General features: G+C 49.5%; 1 protein-coding gene and 1 non-coding gene across 3 annotated transcripts in view; one reads left to right on the forward strand and one right to left on the reverse strand.

The window, feature by feature from the left end:
* The first annotated feature begins 3,043 nt into the window (after nucleotides 1-3,043).
* Itgb5 (integrin subunit beta 5) overlaps nucleotides 3,044-20,599 on the forward strand; it is a 106,968-nt gene continuing 89,412 nt past the window's right edge. For both annotated transcript variants that reach the window (XM_051149831.1, XM_051149832.1), the window contains exons 1-2: nucleotides 3,044-3,186; nucleotides 19,653-19,738. In XM_051149831.1, coding sequence (XP_051005788.1) covers nucleotides 3,117-3,186; nucleotides 19,653-19,738 — 156 coding nt within the window. In that variant the 5' untranslated portion in view covers nucleotides 3,044-3,116. The remainder of the gene's footprint in view (nucleotides 3,187-19,652; nucleotides 19,739-20,599) is intronic.
* LOC127193530 (U6 spliceosomal RNA) lies at nucleotides 9,307-9,411 on the reverse strand. Its single transcript, XR_007831165.1, has one exon. It is a non-coding gene; the product is annotated as a U6 spliceosomal RNA (small nuclear RNA).

Here is a 20,599-nt window from a genome sequence, read left to right on the forward strand (position 1 = left end):
CCTGCTAGCTATACCAAAATAAATCTGAAATTCTTGTGTGGGTCTGCTACTGCTTCTCCTCCCTTCCCTCGGAGTCTCGTTCTGTAGTCCAGGCTGACTTCAAACTCATAGGTCCTCTTGCCTTAGCTGAGTGCTGGGATACATGCATGGGCACTGTGCACATCCATGTTTCTGGCATCCTCTCCAGAAAAAAAATCTTAAAAAACAAAAACAAAAAAAGTCTTAGTTGCCTCCATGTACATCCCTGTGTGGTGTGAATGTGACTGTCTTCAGGGTGCAAAAGATAGACATGTGTGAGCTGCTATGTGTGCGCTGGGAGTTGAACCCTGGATCTTCTATGGAGCAGCCACTTGCTTTAACCACTGAGCCATCTCTCCAGCCCCCTAACTAGTCTTTTAATGGTAAAAGATAACATAATGTGAAACTTATCATGTTAGCCATTATAACTGTACCATTCTGTGCCTATACCACTATCCATTTCTAGAACTTTCCCATTACCCCAGCCTGAAGCTCTGCACTCATGAAAAACTCCCTATCCTCTCCTCCCCCAGCCTCTGGCAACATATGTTTTACTTGTTCCTATGACTTTGCTCTAGACACTTCATACAAGTAGAATGTCTGGGCGTGGTGGCACACTCCTGTAATCCTAATACTTAGGAGGTAGAGGCAGGAGAATCAATAATTCAAAGTCATCCTCTTCAGCTACTGAGAGTTCAAGGCCAGCCTGGGTTAGATGAGAGCCACCCCGTCACCCCCCTACTCCCCCCCCCCCCACGCCAACACACACACACAGAGAATTACACAATATTTGTCCCTTTGGGTCTGATTTGTTTGTTTGTTTGTAGGTTTTTGTTTTTGTTTTTTAAGTTTTTCAGGACAGGGTTTTTCTGTGTAGCCTTGGCGGTCCTAGTCTCTCTTTGTAGACCAGGCTGGCCTCAAACTAATAGCAGTCCATCAGCCTCTGCCTCCTGAGTGCTGGGATTAAAGGTGTGCGCCACCACGCTGGGCTCCTTTGGGTCTGTTTTATATCACGTAGGGTGTTTTTAATTTTGCAGTAAGTATCAGAATTCCTTTTCTTTCTTTCATTTTTTTTTTTTTTTTTTTTTTTCTTTTGAGACAGGGTCTCTTTACACAGCTCTGGCTGTTCTGGAATTCACTATGTAGATCAACTGGCCTCAGATTACAGATCTGCCTGCCTTTGACTTTACCTCCAGAGTGCTGGGATTAAAGGTATGTGCCACCTCGTCCAGCTCCATTTCTGTTTAAGATCAAATGATAGATCATCATGTGTATACCTGACACTTTATTATCTGTGATCGCTCAGATGAAGGATTCTTGAAGGAGCGGGGTGGGGTGGGGTGGGGTGGGGGCGGCACACAAACCGCAAAGCAGAAGTTCTGAGTTAGAAAAGGCATCTTCAAACCAGCTTTAATGCAGGTTGGATTGCTCAGAAGTTGTGGCTTACGGCAGGTCTAGGCAGGCTGGGGACCCAGAGAACCACCAGGTAAGACAGGGGGTGGGGGGTGGGGGTAAGAATTAGGACAAGTTGGATCATAGTGCTTCCCAGGTGCAATTTAGGTAAATGGTGGCCTGAGCCAGGTGTGGGACAACATGAGATATTTCAATGGCTACAAAGTGCCCATTTGAGGTGCAGAGAAGACGGGATATTATGGGGCCTGAACTTAAAGGATGCATGGTGTAGCATACAAAAGCTAGTGTCCTACTTACAGCACCATTCAAGCCAGCTTTCAGGACTCAACGGTCCTAGCGGACCCATCCTGCATATTTCTGCCAGACAAATCAACACTCGCCCAGGATGTCTTCCTGTTCAAACTCTTTGATCGGTTCCCATAACTTAGATCCACAGCTCTCAGCTGGGATAAGAGTAGCCCCAAGACCGATGCCCTTAGGGGCAGGTCATTCCAAGACCAACCTGGGCTGTTTCTACAGCATGAATTTTCCTGGGCAATGGTTGGCAGCAAGTATGACTTTTAGGTCAAAATAGAGGGCAGTATTACAGAGTATGATATTACCGTATGGTTTAAGGATGAAGTTTGACTTTTCCTATGGGTTGCTTCCCTTTTGGTTACACACACTGCCAGTACCATCCAGTCAGAGTTCGAGAAGTGGACACAAACAAAGCTTAAGCCCCAAACGCCTTAAGTTTTACATCCCCGCCTCCAAGTCCTGCCCTTCCCTCTGGTTCCTGACCTGCAAAGGTTAGGCTGCCTTTCTTAAATCATTCTCAGTTTCTGGGCAAAACCCCAGAAGTCACTTCCTACAGCATGCTAACCCTTAGTGTCTCAGTTTCCCCATCTAAATTACAGTAGGGATGTTCGGGATAGTCAAGGAGCCAGTACACACACAGACTGCACGTCGCACAACGCCTGCTCAGCAGTGTGCCCCTCCGCTTCACTTGTGCCTCTGTGTTTGTTCCACGTGTCCTCCCATCCCAAGCGTGGCGCCTCTGTCCCATCTCCAGCAAGGCCGGGGCTGGCATGCGCTTCTGGCATGACGAAATGGCCTGGCAGATCCAAGCGGTACCTGCCCTCGATCCGAAAGTCATACTGAGATTGCTTTGGCTCAAGTAATCTCTGCGGGGCTAATGGAGCGCGCCCTCCCTCCTCTCGTAATTGCTAAAACCTGGGAGGGAGCCCCTAACTAGAAGTTCCCAGCCCCACCCCCGACAAATGCGTCGGGTGTGACAGTCACCTGGGCACCCCGGGAACCTAAGCATGCAGGCGTATCCCCGCGCAGGGCGGAGCTGGTCCGGCTGGGAGCTCGCCCCGCCCCGTCCCGCCTAGCCGTAAACTGACCGAGTGGCGGCCCGCGGGAGAGAGGGGAGGAGAAAGCAGAGGAGAGTGGGGCCCGGCAGCCGAGGGAGAAGGGAAGGGGCGCCGAGAGCAGACGCGCGGGGACTCGGCGAGGGTGCGTCCTGAGCGACGACAACTCCGGGCGTCCCAGATAGCCAGTGAGAAGGATGGTGGCGGCGGGGCGCGGACCAGCCCGGCCGTGGGCGCCGTGAGTCCGAGCGCAGCGCCCGGCATGCGGCTGCGGTCCCCGGCCTCGGCCCCCGCTCCGTCCCCGCCGCGCGCCCCCGCCGAGAGGCGCGCACCATGCCGCGGGTGCCCGCGACCCTCTATGCCTGTCTGCTCGGGCTCTGCGCGCTCGTGCCGCGCCTCACAGGTAAGCTGCACCGCCCGCTACGCGCTCGGAAACTTTGCTCGCCCGCAGCCACTTGCGGGGGGCCCAGGGTGCCTTGCATCCCGGGGCGCTCCCCGGTGGTACGGCGGGGCGCGGGCTTGGGATCTGCGTGTGCTGGCCGATTCCCTCCCGGGATGAGGAGGAGCCTTCCCTTCCTGTGTAAACAGCGTGCGAGTGGTGGCCGAGCCAGAAGGCTCTGGGGACTTGGGAGGGAAGGCCTCCCGCCCGGTGCTGGGGCCCCGGGCTCTGCGCTCGCCTGCACAAAGCGACCCTTGTGGCCCGCGGGGAGTGATGTGGGGGCCAAAGTGTGGCGGCCCACCACTCCAGAGGTCTGTGGATAGTGCAACTTTCTCTACGCCTAGTCTAAATTGAAAGTTGTTGCCTCTCTGAAAGTCCGAAGTCATGGTCCCACCTGGGACTCTGACATCTGATCCTGCTCCTGTACAGCGATTCACAAACGCGGTGTCCCGACTGCGGACTAGCTGCTGGCACAGCCTTAGCCGGATCCTCCCTTGACCTGGTGGCGATGGAGGAGCCTCGGCTACCTGCGCTAAGTTTTCGGACTTGGGGGTGACAATTAAGAAGTCCCTGGACCAGGGATGCTAGTCGGCGCTGGGGCTGCCGGGGACGCGAGCTTGTCGTACTTCTCCAAACCTATCCGCTTCATGCACGAGTTTCCCAACTTTCCCCTTTCCGTCGGAAGTGATTGTGTATTGATTAAGAGTGAGGTACTTGCTTGTCTTTCTGAGCCCAGCGGTTGCCTAGCTGCTTGAGGGGAGAACTCTGTTACCCTACCGCGTCTCATTTACATGAAGGAGGTTGAGGTTTCCATCCCAGAGCGAAGAGGGAGTTGAGGAAACAAAAACGTCGTTCAGGCCCCAGTCCAAACTTAGTGTAGCAAGGCTGCTTTTATGGGAAAATAAGTAGATCAGTGGGTTCCACTTCCCACCCCCCACCCCCCAATTCTGGCAACCAGTGCCCATCTTTGGCATTCACAGGTCCCCAGGGAAAGGCAGAGGGATGTAGCTTGAATCACTACTCTCTGGAATATATCCTGGTCAACTGACCTCACTTTGGGGCAGACTTTTAGTTTCAAGTTATATTCTTTTTTATTTTTGGTGGAAAAAAATTTTTTAGTACTCTCTCTCTCTCTCTCTCTCTCTCTCTCTCTCTCTCTCTCTCTCTCTGTGTGTGTGTGTGTGTGTTGGTGTTTTTAATCTTTTTTTTTGTCAGAATAAACTTAGAAACATTATGTTAGTTCCTCCTTTTTTGTTTATTTATTATGTATGCCGTGTTCTGTCTGCATGCATGCCTGCAGGCTAGAAGAAGACATTAGATCACATTATAGATGGTTGTGAGCCACCATGTGGTTGCTGGAAATTGAACTCAGGTCCTCTGGTAGAGCAGTCAGTGCTCTTAACCACTGAGCCATCTTTCTAGCCCCAAGACTTTCATCTTTATTAGTTCAGTTTCCCTGCAACCTGTTTATTTTGTTTTTGTTTTGTTTGTTTTTTAATCTTATTTACTTCCCCTCCCCCAAGTCTTCCCAGATCCAGCTCCCCGTTCTCTAAGCACCCAACTCTGTCCATTAAAACACAAAACAAAACATGGTGAGACCAGTTTGTGTTGCCCAAATAGTCTAGGCCCTGTGGTCCTCAACTTGAACCTGCTCTGCTTACCTGGGGCTACACTCAAGAGAAAACTTCTCTCCCAGCACTTAACATCCTCAGTAGCTTGGTGCACACACACACAAACTCATACACACTCACACTCACACACACTCACACTCACACACCCCCTCTGGCCTGTAACTCACTACCTGGACCAGGCTGGCCTTGAATTTACAGAGATCCCATTGCTTGTACCTCCCAAATGTTAGTACCTCGAGGTGCCCTTCAGACCATTAGAGGCGCTAGTTTTTTCATTTGCATGGGATTTTCCCTCTCTGAAAGTTCTGGTGCCTGGAAACAGGATTCCAGAGAAGGGCCCTGGAGGGCCAAGAGGCCTTCCTTCTTTCCTCAGGATGGGAGTGGTGAGCCTAGGCCCGGGGCTGGCTGCTCTTTTGTGCCGTATCTTGGAGCTTGGGAGGCTTCCGTGCCTTCACAGTTTGTCCGTTGCGCTGCGATCACTGGTTTCTCTTGCCTTTTCGTGCTGCGCCAGAAGTCAGGTTAGTAGAACTAACCTGTCACCAGCCTTTGGATTGGGTCACCTTCTACTTAGGGTGCTTTGCAAGGACAGAAGGAGGCGCTCCTTTGGGTCATTTCACTTAGCTTCCCAGTTGCTGACCTATTCCATGACTGTTTCCTCTTCCTCCTGTCCCTCCACCTCCTTCCCCGTTTTTTTTTTTTTTTTTTTTTTTTTTTTTTTTTCCCCTTCAAAGGTGGCATGAACTTTCTCCAGTTGGTTTCTCCCATTCCTAACTGGAACAGAATTTGAAAGGAAAATCAAAGTTGCCCCGGGAAATAGCGTTATGAAGTGCCGTGGGGGAATGGGGTTTCCTAGACCACTGAGTGAACCCAGCAGGCCACAGGCTTGAAGTTTAAGGGGCTCCCCATAATTAAGCCTTTGCTTTTCTTACCACACCCTCACCCCCACCAGGGGCCAAGAGTCTCCAGGCTGGAGCCTGACACACGAGGTCCTCCTCACAGAACCAGGCTAGGGCTGCACTGAGGAGGCTTCCTGTGCCCTCTTCGGCTCTTTAAGACAGAGGGAGGAGCCTGGCTTCACCCCTGCTGCACGACTGGAGTCATGTTTGCCGCCCCGCAGTTTATTATTTTATAAGCAAGCAAATGTTCTTTTAATGAATGGCCCGCAAATTAGAATGCTCCGAATACCAAGGGCCCTTTGTTGTGTTTAGAGAATGTAAGTTGGCAGCCCCCACCCTCCTCCTCCTCCTCCTCCTCCTCCTCCTCCTCCTCCTCCTCCTCCTCCTGGTGTCCCTGGCCCACCAGGGCTGTAGGCAGATGCTGGAGTGGGGGTGGGGCTGCTGGAATTCGGCTGGGCTTGCAGCTCCCTTTAGGTAAGCAGGCCCAGACCCTGACGTGCAAAGGGTGGCCTTGGTCCACAGACTACTATTTACCTTCTGTGTTTTACATTTTTAACTCCACCGCCCTTAGTCAGGGGGTGCTTTTCATAAAGGGGACTGAGGCAGAAGAGGGTAGGGCCTAATTAGTGCTAATTAGTATTCCTCTCCTGCTTGCTCTCCAAGCTTACTTAGCTACTGAGGCAACGAAGAATTAAAATACCTAAGTAGTTTGGCAAGTCGCCCTTCGTGCCTGCCTGCCCCAGTAACAACTTTTTCTTTTTCAGCCTGGTCACGGAACTACTCTGGGACGTTTTTAACAAGATCAGAGGCTGTGTGGTACTGGCGCTGTGGGCCTGGGGTCTCTTCACAGGTGTTTTCAGTTGCATGGGCAGAAGCTTTGGGAAACCAGGATGTTGACATTACGGTTGGTAACAGTAGCAAATTTGCGCTTAAGAAGTGGCAACGAAAATAATTTATGATGGTTGGGGGTCGCCACAACGCGAGGGATTGTATTAAGGGGTCTCAGCATTAGGAAGGGTGAGAACCCGCTGCTTTAAAGGGCCAGAGGCACCCGTTTGTTGGTGAGGGTTCTTTTTGCGTTGATAGGGTGCAGGCTTTGGCCCGCTGGGGAAAAGAGCCTGCTCCAGGGCCCGCCCTGCCCCTGCTGTATCCCCTCCGCAGCCTTGCGGACCCCTCCCAGTCTCTGGTAGAGCCAGGACCCACTTCTGCACCTTTAGTTATTCTCAACCTCTACCCAACGTAATCCTGTTAAAATTCCTTAGATCACACGGAGCTGCTTAGAGAGCCTTCTTCCGGTTCTGCCGGAAGCCCCGTGGCCTTCTCCTCTTCTTCTGCGACTGACTTCACACCTGTTTCCTCACAGACTCCACATTGGCCTGATGGCCATGCTTCCTCCTGCCTGCACTGTTTTCCAGGTAGCTGCTGTCAGAATCCTTCCCTCACCACACAGGCCTCCTCAAGATGTCTCCCACCTTGCCTTCCTTGGTCTCTCTCCTTGGCATTTCTCTCAAGCGTCCCTCCCGCTCCTAGGCCTCACTTTGAAGTCAGGGTCTGAGTGGGTAGCTGTAATCTGGGGAGGGAGATCAAGGTGTCAACATTTATTGAGCTGGGTTCCATGGTAAAGGCCGCTTGCTTGGAGCCCTGAGCTGTGCGCGCTGGGGGGACTAGGTGACTTGCTCGATGTCATTTTTTTTTTCCCCTCAATGCCATTTTTTGGTACTCAGTTGGCCTTTCTTTCCCATAGCTTTAAAAGCTCAAAAAATCTAGAAGCTTTAGATCTTCACAGCCAGTTTCCTTGTTGTCCACATCTTACATTAAGTAGTGTGGGGTATTTGTCACAGCGGATGAACCATATTGACAAACTCGGATTAGCCGAGGTCCATAGGCTTCTTGAGTTTTTACTCTTTTCTGTTCTGGGCCCCTGTTGTGAGGCCACATTACAAGGAGCTGCCGTGGTCTCTTGTGCACCTTGGCTGTGATGGTTTGGTCTATCTTTGCTTTGGTTGCTTTTGACAGTTTAGAGATCTGTTTAGTTATATTATAGACACTGTTGTCTATATTATAGACCTGCCTACCAAGGGCTGGGATTAAAGGCATGTGCCACCATACCCAGCTTACTTTTCTCTTTCTCTCTTAAAAAAAAAAAAGATTTATTTGTTCATTATGTATACAGTGTATACAGTATTCTGCATGCATGCATGCATGAAGGCCAGAAGAGGGCACCAGATCTCATTATAGATGGTTATGAGCCACCATGTGGTTGCTGGGACTTGAACTCGTGACCTTTGGAAGAACAGCCTATGCTCTTAACCTCTGAGCCATCTCTCCAGCCCTTTCTTTTTCTCTTTGAGACAAGGACTCATTCATCCCAGGCTGGCCTCAAGCTCTCTGTCCGTGAACTCATTCTTCTGCCTCCAGCTCCTGGGTGCTGAGCTAAAAAACCCAGAGCCTCTAGCACTATACCAGCTAGCTACATCCCAGCCAGCAATTGCCTTGGTAGAGCTGGCTCCAGGGTTAGGAGCACATGCTGCTTTACAGAGGACTGTAGTTTGCTTCCTAATGCCCATGTGAGGTGGCTTATAGCTAACTCCAGCTCCAGGGAATCTGATGTCTCTGGCCCCTGAGGGCACCAGCATGATGTGCACATACCCACACATAATTAAAAATTTGATGTATGTGTGCACACTTGTGTGCAAATTGTGTGTGTGTGTGTGTGCGCGCACGCGCGCATGAGTAGAAGCCAATGAGTATATATATATGTAAAAATGCCAGAGCAGGACATTGGGTATCTTTTTCTACTGCCATCTAATGACCTTCTTAGTGAGACCGAGTCTCTCCTTGAACCTGAAACTTATTGTTTGGCTGAGCTGGCTGGCTGCCTGACTCTGCCTCTCAGTGCTGTGTTTTCAAGCATTTGTGCCTGTACTCACCTTTTTTGTGGGTACTAGGGATTTGAACACATGTCCTCATGTTTGCATCACAATACCACTGAGCCACCTCTACAGCCTCACACTTGTGTGTCCACATGTGCCGTGGTGTATTTGTGGGTGTCAGGAGACAGTCTTTGGGAGTCAGTTCTCTGTACCTTGATAAGGCACCGTATCTCTTGTTTCTGACACGATGTGTACTTGAGGTACTGGAGGCTAGCTGGCCCTCAAGCTTCTGAGCAGTTCTGTCTCTGCCTCTTATCTCAACTGGAGCGTTACTGGGGCTACACGTGTGTGCCACTACGTCTAGATTTTTACTTTGGCCTAGCGATTGAACTCAGATCATGAGGCTTATGTGGCAAACCTGCTGAGCCATCCCCAGGTGCCTCCCCCCATTTTTTGTCAAAGATTTATTTGTTATGTATACAGTGCTCTGCCTGCATGTACAGCTGCATGCCAGAAGAAGGCATCAGATCTCATTACAGATGGTTGTGAGCCGCCATGTGGTTGCTGGGAATTGAACTCAGGACCTCTGGAAGAGCAGCCAGTGTTCTTAACCACTGAGCCATCTCTCCAGCCCCGCCTCCCCCTATTTTTGAACAAGTGATATATTCATATACTTTTTTCTGTTCTAATATAGAGCTCTTCATGAATCTGAGCCATCTGTGTGCAGAGGCCGCGCCAATCTTCCCAGTACTGTTCCAATTTTAGTATATGTGCTGCCAAAGTGAGCACTTTATGTAATTTTTTTTTAATTATAAGGAGATGGCGAGAAGACTCCTGTCCTTCTTTTTGTCACCCATTAGCCCAGGATAGCCCCCAGTGGCTCCTGTCATGCACAGATGGTCTCTGTTAGACCCTTATACATCACTGTTTATGTGACATGTTCTACTTGCCTGTCCTGTATTCTTATTCAAGAGCAGTGTCAAATATACTTCTGCGTCTTGCTTTTTACCTTTAACTTAGCTGTAGAGTGGGGCAAGCTTCATATCAGGATGTTCATTCTTTTTCATAGCTGCATAGTATTTCATTGTTCCTCATAGTGAGCCATGAGACCTCAACAAACCAATCAATGAATTAAAAAACGAAAGTCGTGTCTGTAATGCTGGTATTGTGGGTGTTTGCTAAGATGTCTGCCGTTCAGAAAGGCATTCTTAAGATGGGACTGACTGAGGGAGAACCTTTCTAGGCCGTATTTGAGTTTGTGGTACCGTCTATATTTTAGATGCTGAAATCCCTGCTGGAAATCCTCTGTCTTGTATGACAAATATGTGGGGCACAGTTGATGTGTGGGGAGAAGCACCCCAGTGCCTCGCCACCTTCAAGCCAAAAGGGTCATTCTAATTTGGTACCCGCCTTTTTTTCACTTTAGATCAGGCAGTTGTAACCGCTGGCTGGCTGGCTGCTTCAGCTGTGGTTATCAATCTTTGGGCGTTCAGGGTGGGCAGAAGTGAGAGGGGCCGGCTAGAGCAAGGGCGATCCAGGGGTCCTGCAGAACAGTAGGCCAGAGGGCTGCATTGAGCTGATGGCTCTGCAGAGGCCAGGCAGGAAGGGGGTTGGATTAGGAAAAACACTTGACACATCTTGGATGGATGGTAACCGGACATGGACTGCCGGAATATGATGGATGAGAGAGTGCGGCCGAGTCAATGAGTTTCGGAAGTTGAGCATAATTTTAGATCATATTTTGTAGTAAACCCCGAAGGAGATGTGAAGTTACAGAGCTTCAGCGAGCTGAAGCTGAGCTGAGCTGGGACTAGTGACTGCAAATAATCAAGAAGAGACGCGGCTGCCGCCTGGGCCAATAGCGCCTATCTCTGTGACCTAGACACAACATTGCGACATTGGGGGAACTCTTGTCTGCTTGGCTTTTTATCCATTGCTTCCTTCCTTTTCAGAATGTTTACCGGTGCCAGTGACTCATGTGGCCAAATCCAAACTCTGAAATATTAATAGATGGAGAGCAGAGATGCCAAGGGAAGTGACTGTCACGGGGATATGCATGGCACACAGACTATGTTTTTGGCTTGCGGGGCTTCTTGCTCCAGGCACCCCTCAAGCTCCAGGAACAGCATGTATGGCATGGGCTGTAACTTCCCCAATCCCGGACGCAGAGCATCTGGATTCTGGATTCCTCCCAAAGGCAACCTAGTTGTAGGGCAGTTGAATGTCACAGAACGGCTTGATTATCCAGTGTGATATGGAATATTAGTAGAAGCTACTACTAACCAGGCTCTACAATATTTGCTTTGTTTTTTGAGACAGACTCTCATTTTAGCCAAAGCTGGCCTGGAACTTGCTATGTGACACTTGTGATAACCCTTCTGGCTCCACCTTCAAAGTGCTGAGATGACAGGCATAAGCCCCATGCCCAGCTGGCTGACTGTTGTCATACCAGGTGTCTGTTGTGTCATACCAGGTGTCTGTTGTATATTCGGGTCTTTGGCGGTGGTAGAGTGGGAGTCTGTGGACTGTCTGGCCTAAGTCAGGGGGCGAAAAAAAGAGTTTGCATTGTCATGTCCTTGGTCCTCAGTGTGGACTCCTGGGGCTCAGGTAATCAGGGAGTGTTAGCTGCGAATTCCTGTGGTTTTAGGAAGTCTCTGACCAGACTCTCTTCAGACCATGGTGCGGGGTGTGGTTAACCATCTCCTCCAGGAGCTGTCGGCTAGCTACAGCTTCCCTGGGACCCCCGTTGGACTTGCTTCTGGTCAACAGGACTCCTTGCTCCCAGCCACTTTGTCAGCTTTCCTCTTCTTGTGTTTTATGTGCAAAATGTGGCAGCTTAATTAGCTTGCCATAAAACACTCACAGGCACCGAAGTTCCATTACATTGCAGAGATAATTTTTGTGTGTGTATATGTGTGTGTGTGTGCATGTGTGTGTGTATTTCCCTTTAAAAAAAATCCAAGAGGACTTGAGTTTGTACGTGATGAAGCCGAGGAGGGGCAGAGAAAAGCAACTTTTCTTTTAGATTTAGTTTTCTTCTTTGTTTCTGACAAGTAAGGGGATTTGGCCCAAATCAGAACTTTTTGCAACACACACACACACACACACACACACACACTCAAGGGCTTAGGCACCTGTTTGGAAAATCACTGCTTTCAAACTGGAAAGGAAGCCGGGCATGCTGGTGCACACACACACCTGTAACTCCCAGCACTGGGGAGGCTGAAACAGGAGGGGCAGGACTTCAAGGCCGGCTTCAGCAGCATGAGATTTTTGTCTCAAAAAATTAGACAAAAGTAGAAAGGAGGCTCTGTCAGTGAGAACACGTGGCACATGGGTCCTGCCTCTCTGGGACCTTGGCCGTCTAGGCCCCCCCCCCCCCCCTCCCCCTGCCCCCCCCCCCCCCCCCCCCCCCCCCCGCCCATGGCTCCTCCTGCCTGTGGCCCTCCTGCGGATGTGCTGATGGGGTCCTATGGGGAGGATAGGACTCCCCTCCTTCCCCTTCTTCTCCCTTCCCCCTCCCCCCTCTCCCTCCCCGGAGCTCCAGTTGCAGCCTGGCAGTGAGAGGTTGCCTGTCTGAGAGTAAGGCTGGCACTCTGCTCCAGTTCCGGGGCTGTGAGGTGGGTGACACCCGGCAGAACAGCTGCTGTGGGTCAGCTGCTGAAGATGAGGGAGTCCAGAGTTCAGGGTCAGGGTCTGGCCTGGTGGAAGCCACTGTTCTGTCCACTTAGGTTTCCCCTCAAACACCCAAGCCTCCCTCCCACCTTGCTTTCCAGTCTCCAGGCCACTGCTTCTTGTCTTTTCCCATCTCAGCTACCAGTTCCACTCCAGCTGGGGTCTCCCCTTCTCAAGTGTCCCTCGGGGTGGCAGTGCCACATCTTAACCTGCCCCGCCTGCACCCTGTTCCTGATCCATTGCCATTTATGTTGGTGGGTTTTTACAGCGAGTGGCCGAGGAGACGCAGGATGGTAAGATTATAACTTAGGGACTGCTGGGGTCTTTTCCTCAGCTCTTCTCCCTTTATTTTGATCCTTACTTCTCTTTTACTTTTTACAGTCTTACTCATTTTGATTTAATTGTATGATTGGCAAGTATAGGAAAGAAAAGGTATACATTTATGTTATAGTCATGTTTTAATGTATATATACAGTATGAAATTACACAAGCTGGAGCTGTGTGTGTGTGTGTGTGTGTGTGTGTGTGTGTGTGTGTGTGTTTGTGTGGTGAGTGTTTATAATTGACTTTCTCTGAGCCGGAGAGGTGGCTCACTGGTTGAAAGCACTTGCTACTACTCTTAAAGAAGACTGAGGATTGGTTCCTAGCACCCGTATACCATCTGCTATTCCTGTTTCAGGGAGTCTGCTTCCATGGGCTCTGCATACACAGGTTTACTTGCAAAATGTTTATTGCAGTGAGTCATTGGTTTGGTTCGAGGCCTCTGGCTTCTGCTACACTTTCAATACTGGAGCCTCCCCAGGGCTCCTCTCAGATACTCTGTTGCTGCCCTGTGTCGTGGAGGTCCTGCAGCTTTGGATCTGCAAGACCAGCCCCCTCACATGCTCCAGCAGTCCATAGTGGGGTAGGTGTTGGGGTGGGGTAGGTGTTGGGGTGGACCAACTCAAAGCCCTGGATCTGGGCCTGGGTGGTTGCTGAGTTGGGCAGCCCACCAGCTCCCTCTCCCGTGCTCAACGCCATCAGGGCGAGCTCTCCAGCACCCACTCCACCAGCACCAGCTCTCCAGCATTGCCCTGGTGAGGGGTGGGGCCAGCTCTGCACAGCCTTCAGACACCAACATGACTCTAGAAGGCATGATGGTAACATGGGCCACAGACCTTGACACAGACCCCTAGCTGCTGCAGGGCCGCAGACCCAGACACGGCCCTCAGAGACAGCACAGGCCAGGACTTTATCATGGCCTCAGGCTGTTCCTCGTTACCCACCAGTCTCCAGTTACACCTCTCTTCAGTTTTGTACCTTTAACACCTCACCCCCACACCTCCATCCTGTGCCCTTAGCAACCACCATTCTGTTATCCGCTTCTGTAAGATTCCCTGAGCTTGGTGCATGAAGCTAAGATTGCAAGGCAGTGCCCCTCGTCGGCTGGCTTATTTCTTTTATCATAGTGTTATCCAGGCTGGGCGATGGTAGCACATACCTTTAGTCCTAGCACTTGGCTCTCTGTGAGTTTGAGGCTAGCCTGGTCTACAGAGTAAGTTCCAGTACAGCCAAGGTTGTTATACCAAGAAACCCTGTCTTGAAAAATAAAAACAAACAAACAACAACAACAATCCTCTAGATTTGTTCTTGTCACCAGTGACTAGATTGTGGTGGTTGTGACCTGCTCAGCCTGGGTTCTGGGACCCCAAAGAGGGGCCCAAGCAGGAGCAGTGCACGTTTTTCGCTGCTGGGTCATCTCTCCATCCCCTTGAGAGAGGGTCCAGGCTAGCTTTGAACTTGCTGAGTAGATGAGGATGACCTTGACCTTTGGACCTCCTTGCTGTTTCCTCTTCCCCAGTGCTAGGGTTACAGGTGTACATCACCTCACCTGGTGCACGAGATGCTCATGGTACCCAGAGCTTGCCGCACGCTGGGCAAGCACTGAACTGAGCGACATCCTGGCACCGAGTCTGTAATACGTCTGGAGTTGCTTTTTATACGTGGGCGAGTTAAGTGTATAGTTTTACTGTGTTGCGCACGGCAGGCCACTTGTCTCAACACTGCTTACTGAAGAGACTACGCTTTTATTATGGTTGTTGGCAACACGGTGGAGAATCTGTTGACCATAAATGTGAAGACTTATTTTATGAGTCCTGTTTGGTTCCACTGGTCTGTGTATTCCCCCCCCCCACCCCCTTTTGGTGGTGAGCAGGGCGGGCAGAGGCGGAGGCAGTCAATACTGTGCTGGTTTTGAGGCAAGATGAAAGGCAAGAAAAATCTTGGGCACATGAGAAGAATAGGATCCTCTCACCCAGGAGTGAGTTGAAGCTGCTCTGCAGAAAAGCCAGAACAATTGCCAGCTGTTTAAGGCCTTCCAGCCTCCCGTCCGTCCTTCCGTAAGCCTGCAGTCTTCCAGGAATCTGAGAAACCACATTTGCATCTGAAATCCTGTGCAGCCCTAGTGGGTTCTGGTTTTACTTTATCAGATTATAATCTCACCCAAGGCATCTCTCTGGCCGAGAGAGGGCCAGAGAGATAATGGATCAGTGATTAAGAGCACTTGTGACACTTGCAGAGGGACCCGGGTTTGGTTCCTAATAATAGCCACTCGGAGGCTAACAGACCGTCTGTAACTCCAGTTCCAGGAGATCTGACGCCCTCAGGCATTTGTGCTGCACACCTACCTACATCCAAGCAAAGAACTCATTCACAAAATAAAAATAAATCTTTCAGTAACCTCACGAAGTTCTTTGAGAGACACCAAAATGACCTATATGAGTAATGCTAAGACAAGTAATTGCTTACTCTCCGTTGAGGAGCTTATAGCCACACTTGGGTGTGTCTTACTTTCTTCTTCCTTAAGCTTATAGTAAATTGTCTTCAATAAAAATCTCCTGACTCAGCTCAATAAACCGGCTAGTCTTGAAATTCTTTCCAGTGTTGAAGTCATGAACCTTGTTTTGGCTCAGGTCATGGCCCTAAACGATTAGTGAGCTCCAGGCTGCTGAAGGTGACAGTGTGGGGGGTGGGGTGGGGGTGGCGGGGACAGGACGACTGTCTCTGTCCCCTCCCTTCTACATTTTGATTGATAGGTATTCTCCGCAGAGGAAATGAGCCAATTCAAGCCAAATTAAATTGTATAAAGGCAGGTTTATTGAGGGCAGCTCTTTGGTGGGTTCACACCCGGCCCAAGGAATGGGGGCGGGGGGGGGGGCGGGGAGCAGGAAAGTCTGCATTATATAGTGAAGATCGTGGGGGGTGGGGAAGGGAGAGGAAGCCCAGCCCCTGGGCTACAAAGTTCTGGTAGGGACTGAGGGATGCTCGGAGAACCTGGGGCCAAGTCCACTTTGATATGATAGCCACTTTTCCCGGGTTCTGAATCCCAATGTTGCCTAGTGTAGCTTGGTAATATAGTAATATATTTGACATTGGTGAGTACGGTACCTCCAGCTTTGTTCTTTGTGTTTCAGACTGCTTTGGCTCTTTGAGATGAATTTTAGGATTTCTTAACACAATTTTAGTGGCAAATGCATAGAATTTGATAGGAACTGTAGGACACTGCAGATCCCTTTGAGTAGCAGCTGTCTTTTAACAGTTATCCATTTTTCCAGCTGATGCACATGTCACTCCATTTTAAAAAAAAGTCTAATGTGCATGAATTTTTTGCTGCATGTATGTACATGTACGATGTGTGTACCTGGTGCCTGCCGTAGGTCAGCAGGTGGCACTGGATTCCTGGAACTGGAGTTACAGATGGTTGTGAGCTAGTGTGCCCTCTTCCAGAGTAGCCAGTGCTCTGAACTGCCAACCCGGCCCATCACCTACCTCCTTCCCTCCCTCCCTCCCTCCCTCCCTCCCTCCCTCCCTCCCTCCCTCCCTCTCTCTCTCTCTCTCTCTCTCTCTCTCTCTCTCTCTCTCTCTCATTGTTGTTTTTTCAAGCCAGGGTCTCTCTGTGTTTGCCTTGGCTGTCCTGGAGTCCCTTTGTAGCCCAGGCTGGCCTCGAACTCACAGCGATCCGCCTGCCTTTGCTGGGAGTAAAGGCCCAGCTCTCTTTTTTAAGATTGGAAATCTCCTTTGTTATTGAAATTCATTTCTAAGTTGTTTGCTTGTGTTTTGATGTTGTATATGGGAACACTTTATTTCTTTTTCAGATAGCTTGCTGTTAGTGTATAGAACTGTTACTGATTATTTACAATGTTAACTTAAAATTTTTAAATCTTATTTATTTATTTATGGTTTTTCAAGACATGGTTTCTCTATATAGCCCCTGGCTATCCTGGAACTCTCTCTGTAGACCAGGCTGTCCTTGAACTCACAAAATTCTGCCTACCTCTGCCTCCTAAGTATTGGGTTAAAGGCATGTGCCACCACCACCCAGCCATAAGTTTTATTTCTGTGTGTGTGTGTGTGTGTGTGTGTGTGTGTATGTGTTTGCTTGCACGCACTATAATGTGTGTGTGGAGGTCAGAGCACAACTGTGTGCTGTTTGCTCTCTCATTGAACCTGCACTTGGGTTCCAGAGATTTAATTTACGTCACTAGGCTCTTCTGGTGGGTGCCTTTCCCCACTGAGTTCTGTTGTGGGTCCCTACACATCAATATTTTCATACTATTTAGTGGGATTTGAGAGCACTCTCTTATTTCCCCTTATTTTTCTTTACCATTCTCTGTTTATTTTCTCTTTGTCTAATTTTGCTCCCTTAAGAGCCAAACTGTTGTCAGGCATGTTGACGCAATCTAGTAAGTCATAGGAGTTGGGAGACAGGCAAGAGACTTGGGAGCCGAGGGCTGCCTGGGTTAAGGTATCGGACCTTCTTCCTCCATCCAGTGTGCACACCTCTGTCTTCTTTACAAAGTGTGACAGGAGACCAGTGGGTCTTTTAGAGACTAATTGGGTCATTCTTGTTCACAGGAAAGTGCCTGAGCCTGGGCTGTGCTCTTGGCTGGAGGCCACCTGCCCTGTTCTGAGAGGAAGGGAAGGATGGGTGTGGGCAGCTCCACCACGAGGACACCTGTGCTGTGGGGAAAGGGAGGAGGGAGAGCGGCAGGTTTAGTCTCCTCTCCTAGTAGGGTCCTCTTCCCCAGATTAGTGGGGTAGGAGAAGGAAGGCTTGCCTGGCTCTGAAGTTTCAATCTAATACCAGCTTCTGACTGTTTTTGTTTGTTTGTTTTTTAATGGTTAGAAATGTGTGTTGAATTAATTTTTAAAGCCCAGTCATTGCCTGGTGGTGGTGGTAGTGGTGGCGCACGCCTTTAGTCTCAGCACTTGGGAGGCAGAGGTAGGCGGATCTCTGTGAGTTCGAGGCTAGCCAGCTCTAGAGAGCAAGTTCCAGGACAGCCAGGGCTACACAGAGAAACCCTGTCCCAAAAATCAAACAAACAAACAAAACAAAAAACAAGAAAGTCATTTATTTTTAAAAATGTATTGTTGAGTATGTACACATCGGATGTCCTTGAGGCAGGCACTCTCACGGAACCGAGCTGGGCTGGTGGTCAGCAAGGCCCAGCGATCCCTCTTGTCTTTGCTTCCCCAGCAGTGCTGGGGTTACAGCTGTGTGTATGGCCAGGCCAAGATTTTTAGGGATTTGAACTCAAGTTCTCACGCTTGCACCCCTGCTGAGCCACCTGAACAGCGCCGGTGCGTGCCTCCCCCCCCCCCCCCCCAGTTAGTCTTCCCTCCCTCCCTCCCTTCTTTTTATAGGCTCTCACTATGTAGCCCTGGCTGACTTGGAACTAACTCACAGAGCTCTGTCTGCTGCTGGAGTGGGATAAAGGCCTGCACCACCACGCCAGCAAAAATTGAATGAGTTTTGAAAGGAGTCTCCCTCCGTAGCTCAGCCAGTGGAAATTCCCTGTGTAGCTCAGGCTGGCCTAGCTCCCGATTCTCCTGCCTCTCCTAAGTGACTACGCCTAGTGTTTTCTCCTTATGTAGCAGACATGGATGGGTTTTTCCTACTTGACCTGCTAGTAGATTTGCTGAATCAGTGGATCCATTTATCTTAACCAGCTAAGGGGGTGTGTGCTAGCTTCATTGAATAGCTGCAGGTTTTGATGAGATGATATCCCCAGTAATTAGATTTGGGATTTTTATTTACTTATTTTGGTTTTTTTGAGACAGGGTTTCTCTGTGTAGTGCTGGCTGTCCTGGACTAGCTTTGTAGACTAGGCTGGCCTCAAACTCCCAGAGAGCCGCCTGCCTCTGCTTCATGCTGGGGATTAAAGGTGTGCCCCACCATGCCCAGCTGGGACTTTTTTTTTTATCATCTATACTGATCTCTTTTTTTTTTTTAATTAATTTATTCTTGTTACATCTCAATGTTTATCCCATCCCTTGTATCCTCCCATTCCTCCCCCCCCCCCCATTTTCCCATTATTCCCCTCCCCTATGACTGTTCCTGAGGGGGATTACCTCCCCTTGTATATTCTCATAGGGTATCAAGTCTCTTCGTGGCTACCAGCTGTCCTTCCTCTGAGTGCCACCAGGTCTCCCCCTCCAGGGAACATGGTCAAATGTGAGGCACCAGAGTACGTGAGAAAGTCATATCACACTCTCCACTCAACTGTGGAGAATATTCTGACCATTGGCTAGATCTGGGAAGGGGTTTAAAGTTTACCGCCTGTATTGTCCTTGGCTGGTGCCTTAGTTTGAGCGGGACCCCTGGGCCCAAATCTGCCTATCATATTGTTCTACTTGTAGATTTCTAGGACCCTCTGTATTCTTTTATTTTGCTATTCTCCCATGCGTCTCTCATTTAGAGTCCCAATAGGATACCCTCCCCTCTAAACTGATCTCTTTTTCACCCTTCTCCCCCACATTTTTGGGTACTCTAAGTGTAAAAGGACCTTTTCCTTCAGTAAAGGGGAGGAAATGGTTACTTACAGGGAAAAAAGTCAGAACTCACATGGACCCAGCAGAAGTAGGAATTGCTAACACAAAGGCATGAGTTTGGCAGAGACTTTGGAGACTGTATTCGCCTTAGCAAAGGAACCTTAACCTGAAAGTAGCACTGGGGTCCTCTATAGCCACAGACCTGTTAAGGGAGTGACTCCCATTCTGTCCTTCCCCCACATACTCAAAGACTTCATTAGTAATGTTTTCTTTTAATTTAATTAAAAATTATTATTATTGATCTGGGCGTGTGTGTGTATGTGTGTGTGTACACGCACATATGCACCCAAGAAGACCAGGAGAGGGCATCCAGTTCTTCCTTGGAGTTACAGGTGGTTGTAAGCTGTCTGATATGAGTGCTGGGAACCAAACTTAGCTTCTCTGGGGAGCAAGCAGTGCGTGTTCTTAACTAAGCTGGTTCTCCAGCCCCTGTCAATGATGTTTATAGCCAGAAGCTAATTCACATCTCTTCCTCTTGCTTTGAAGGGCTCAACATATGCAGTAGTGGAAGCGCCACCTCCTGTGAAGAATGTCTTCTGATTCACCCAAAATGTGCCTGGTGCTCCAAAGAGGTATGTGTCATAGGGAGCTTGGGGCATCATAGCACAGAAGTTTACGTCAGAAGCTGAACAGGTATTGGCTCCTTCACTGCCTCCCACTTGTTCCAAACCTTCTACTGCAAAATTACACCTTCAGCGCCTCCCCTCTCCTCTCAGGAAGTCTCAGTAAGTTGCCTGGGTTGGCTTTGAGTTTGCTCGCTAGCCTAGGCTTTGAATTTGCCGTTCTCCTACCACAGATCTCTAGTACCTGGGATTATAGGCCTACGCCACCAGGCCCCACTCAAGCTTTCTCTCCTGTGTTCTTCCCTTCTTGTTTTGTCTGTGTGTGATGCAGAGGGCCGAACCTAAGGCCTTGTGCATGCCAGGCAAGAGCTTTAGCACTGCACAGTGTTCTGTCTTCATTAGACCAGGCGGCTCACTGGGACACCGTTTACTTTGTTTTTTTTTTTTTTCATTATTGGGGATTGAACTCAGGGCCTTGATCTATATCACTGATCAACAGACCCAGCCCACAGGTTCTGGTTCTGTTGGATGTTGGTCACATTTTGGCCAGACTTTGTTCTCCCTGTGTGTGAGGACTCAGCTGTCATCTCCTGATCTTGGGATAAACATTCTGAGGAAGACCTGGGCTTGTGAAAAGAGTTTCTTGCGTAACAATTCAAAGCAGGCCTTGGGTTGGCGGTGTCCAGAGAGACCGTAATGTAAAATAATGACTCTGACTTTAAAGGAAGTAAAAACAAAATGTTTATTCTGAGCCACTGTGGTCTGGGAACAAGGATTGCAGTATGTTCTACCCTGGGCAAGTTAAATGAACTTTTGTAGTCCCAGAACAAAAGGAAGTCAGACATACAGTTGCTGCTAACGATGGCAGGA

The sequence above is a fragment of the Acomys russatus genome, chromosome 8, assembly GCF_903995435.1.
Source record: "Acomys russatus chromosome 8, mAcoRus1.1, whole genome shotgun sequence".
Classification (NCBI taxonomy): domain Eukaryota; kingdom Metazoa; phylum Chordata; class Mammalia; order Rodentia; family Muridae; genus Acomys; species Acomys russatus.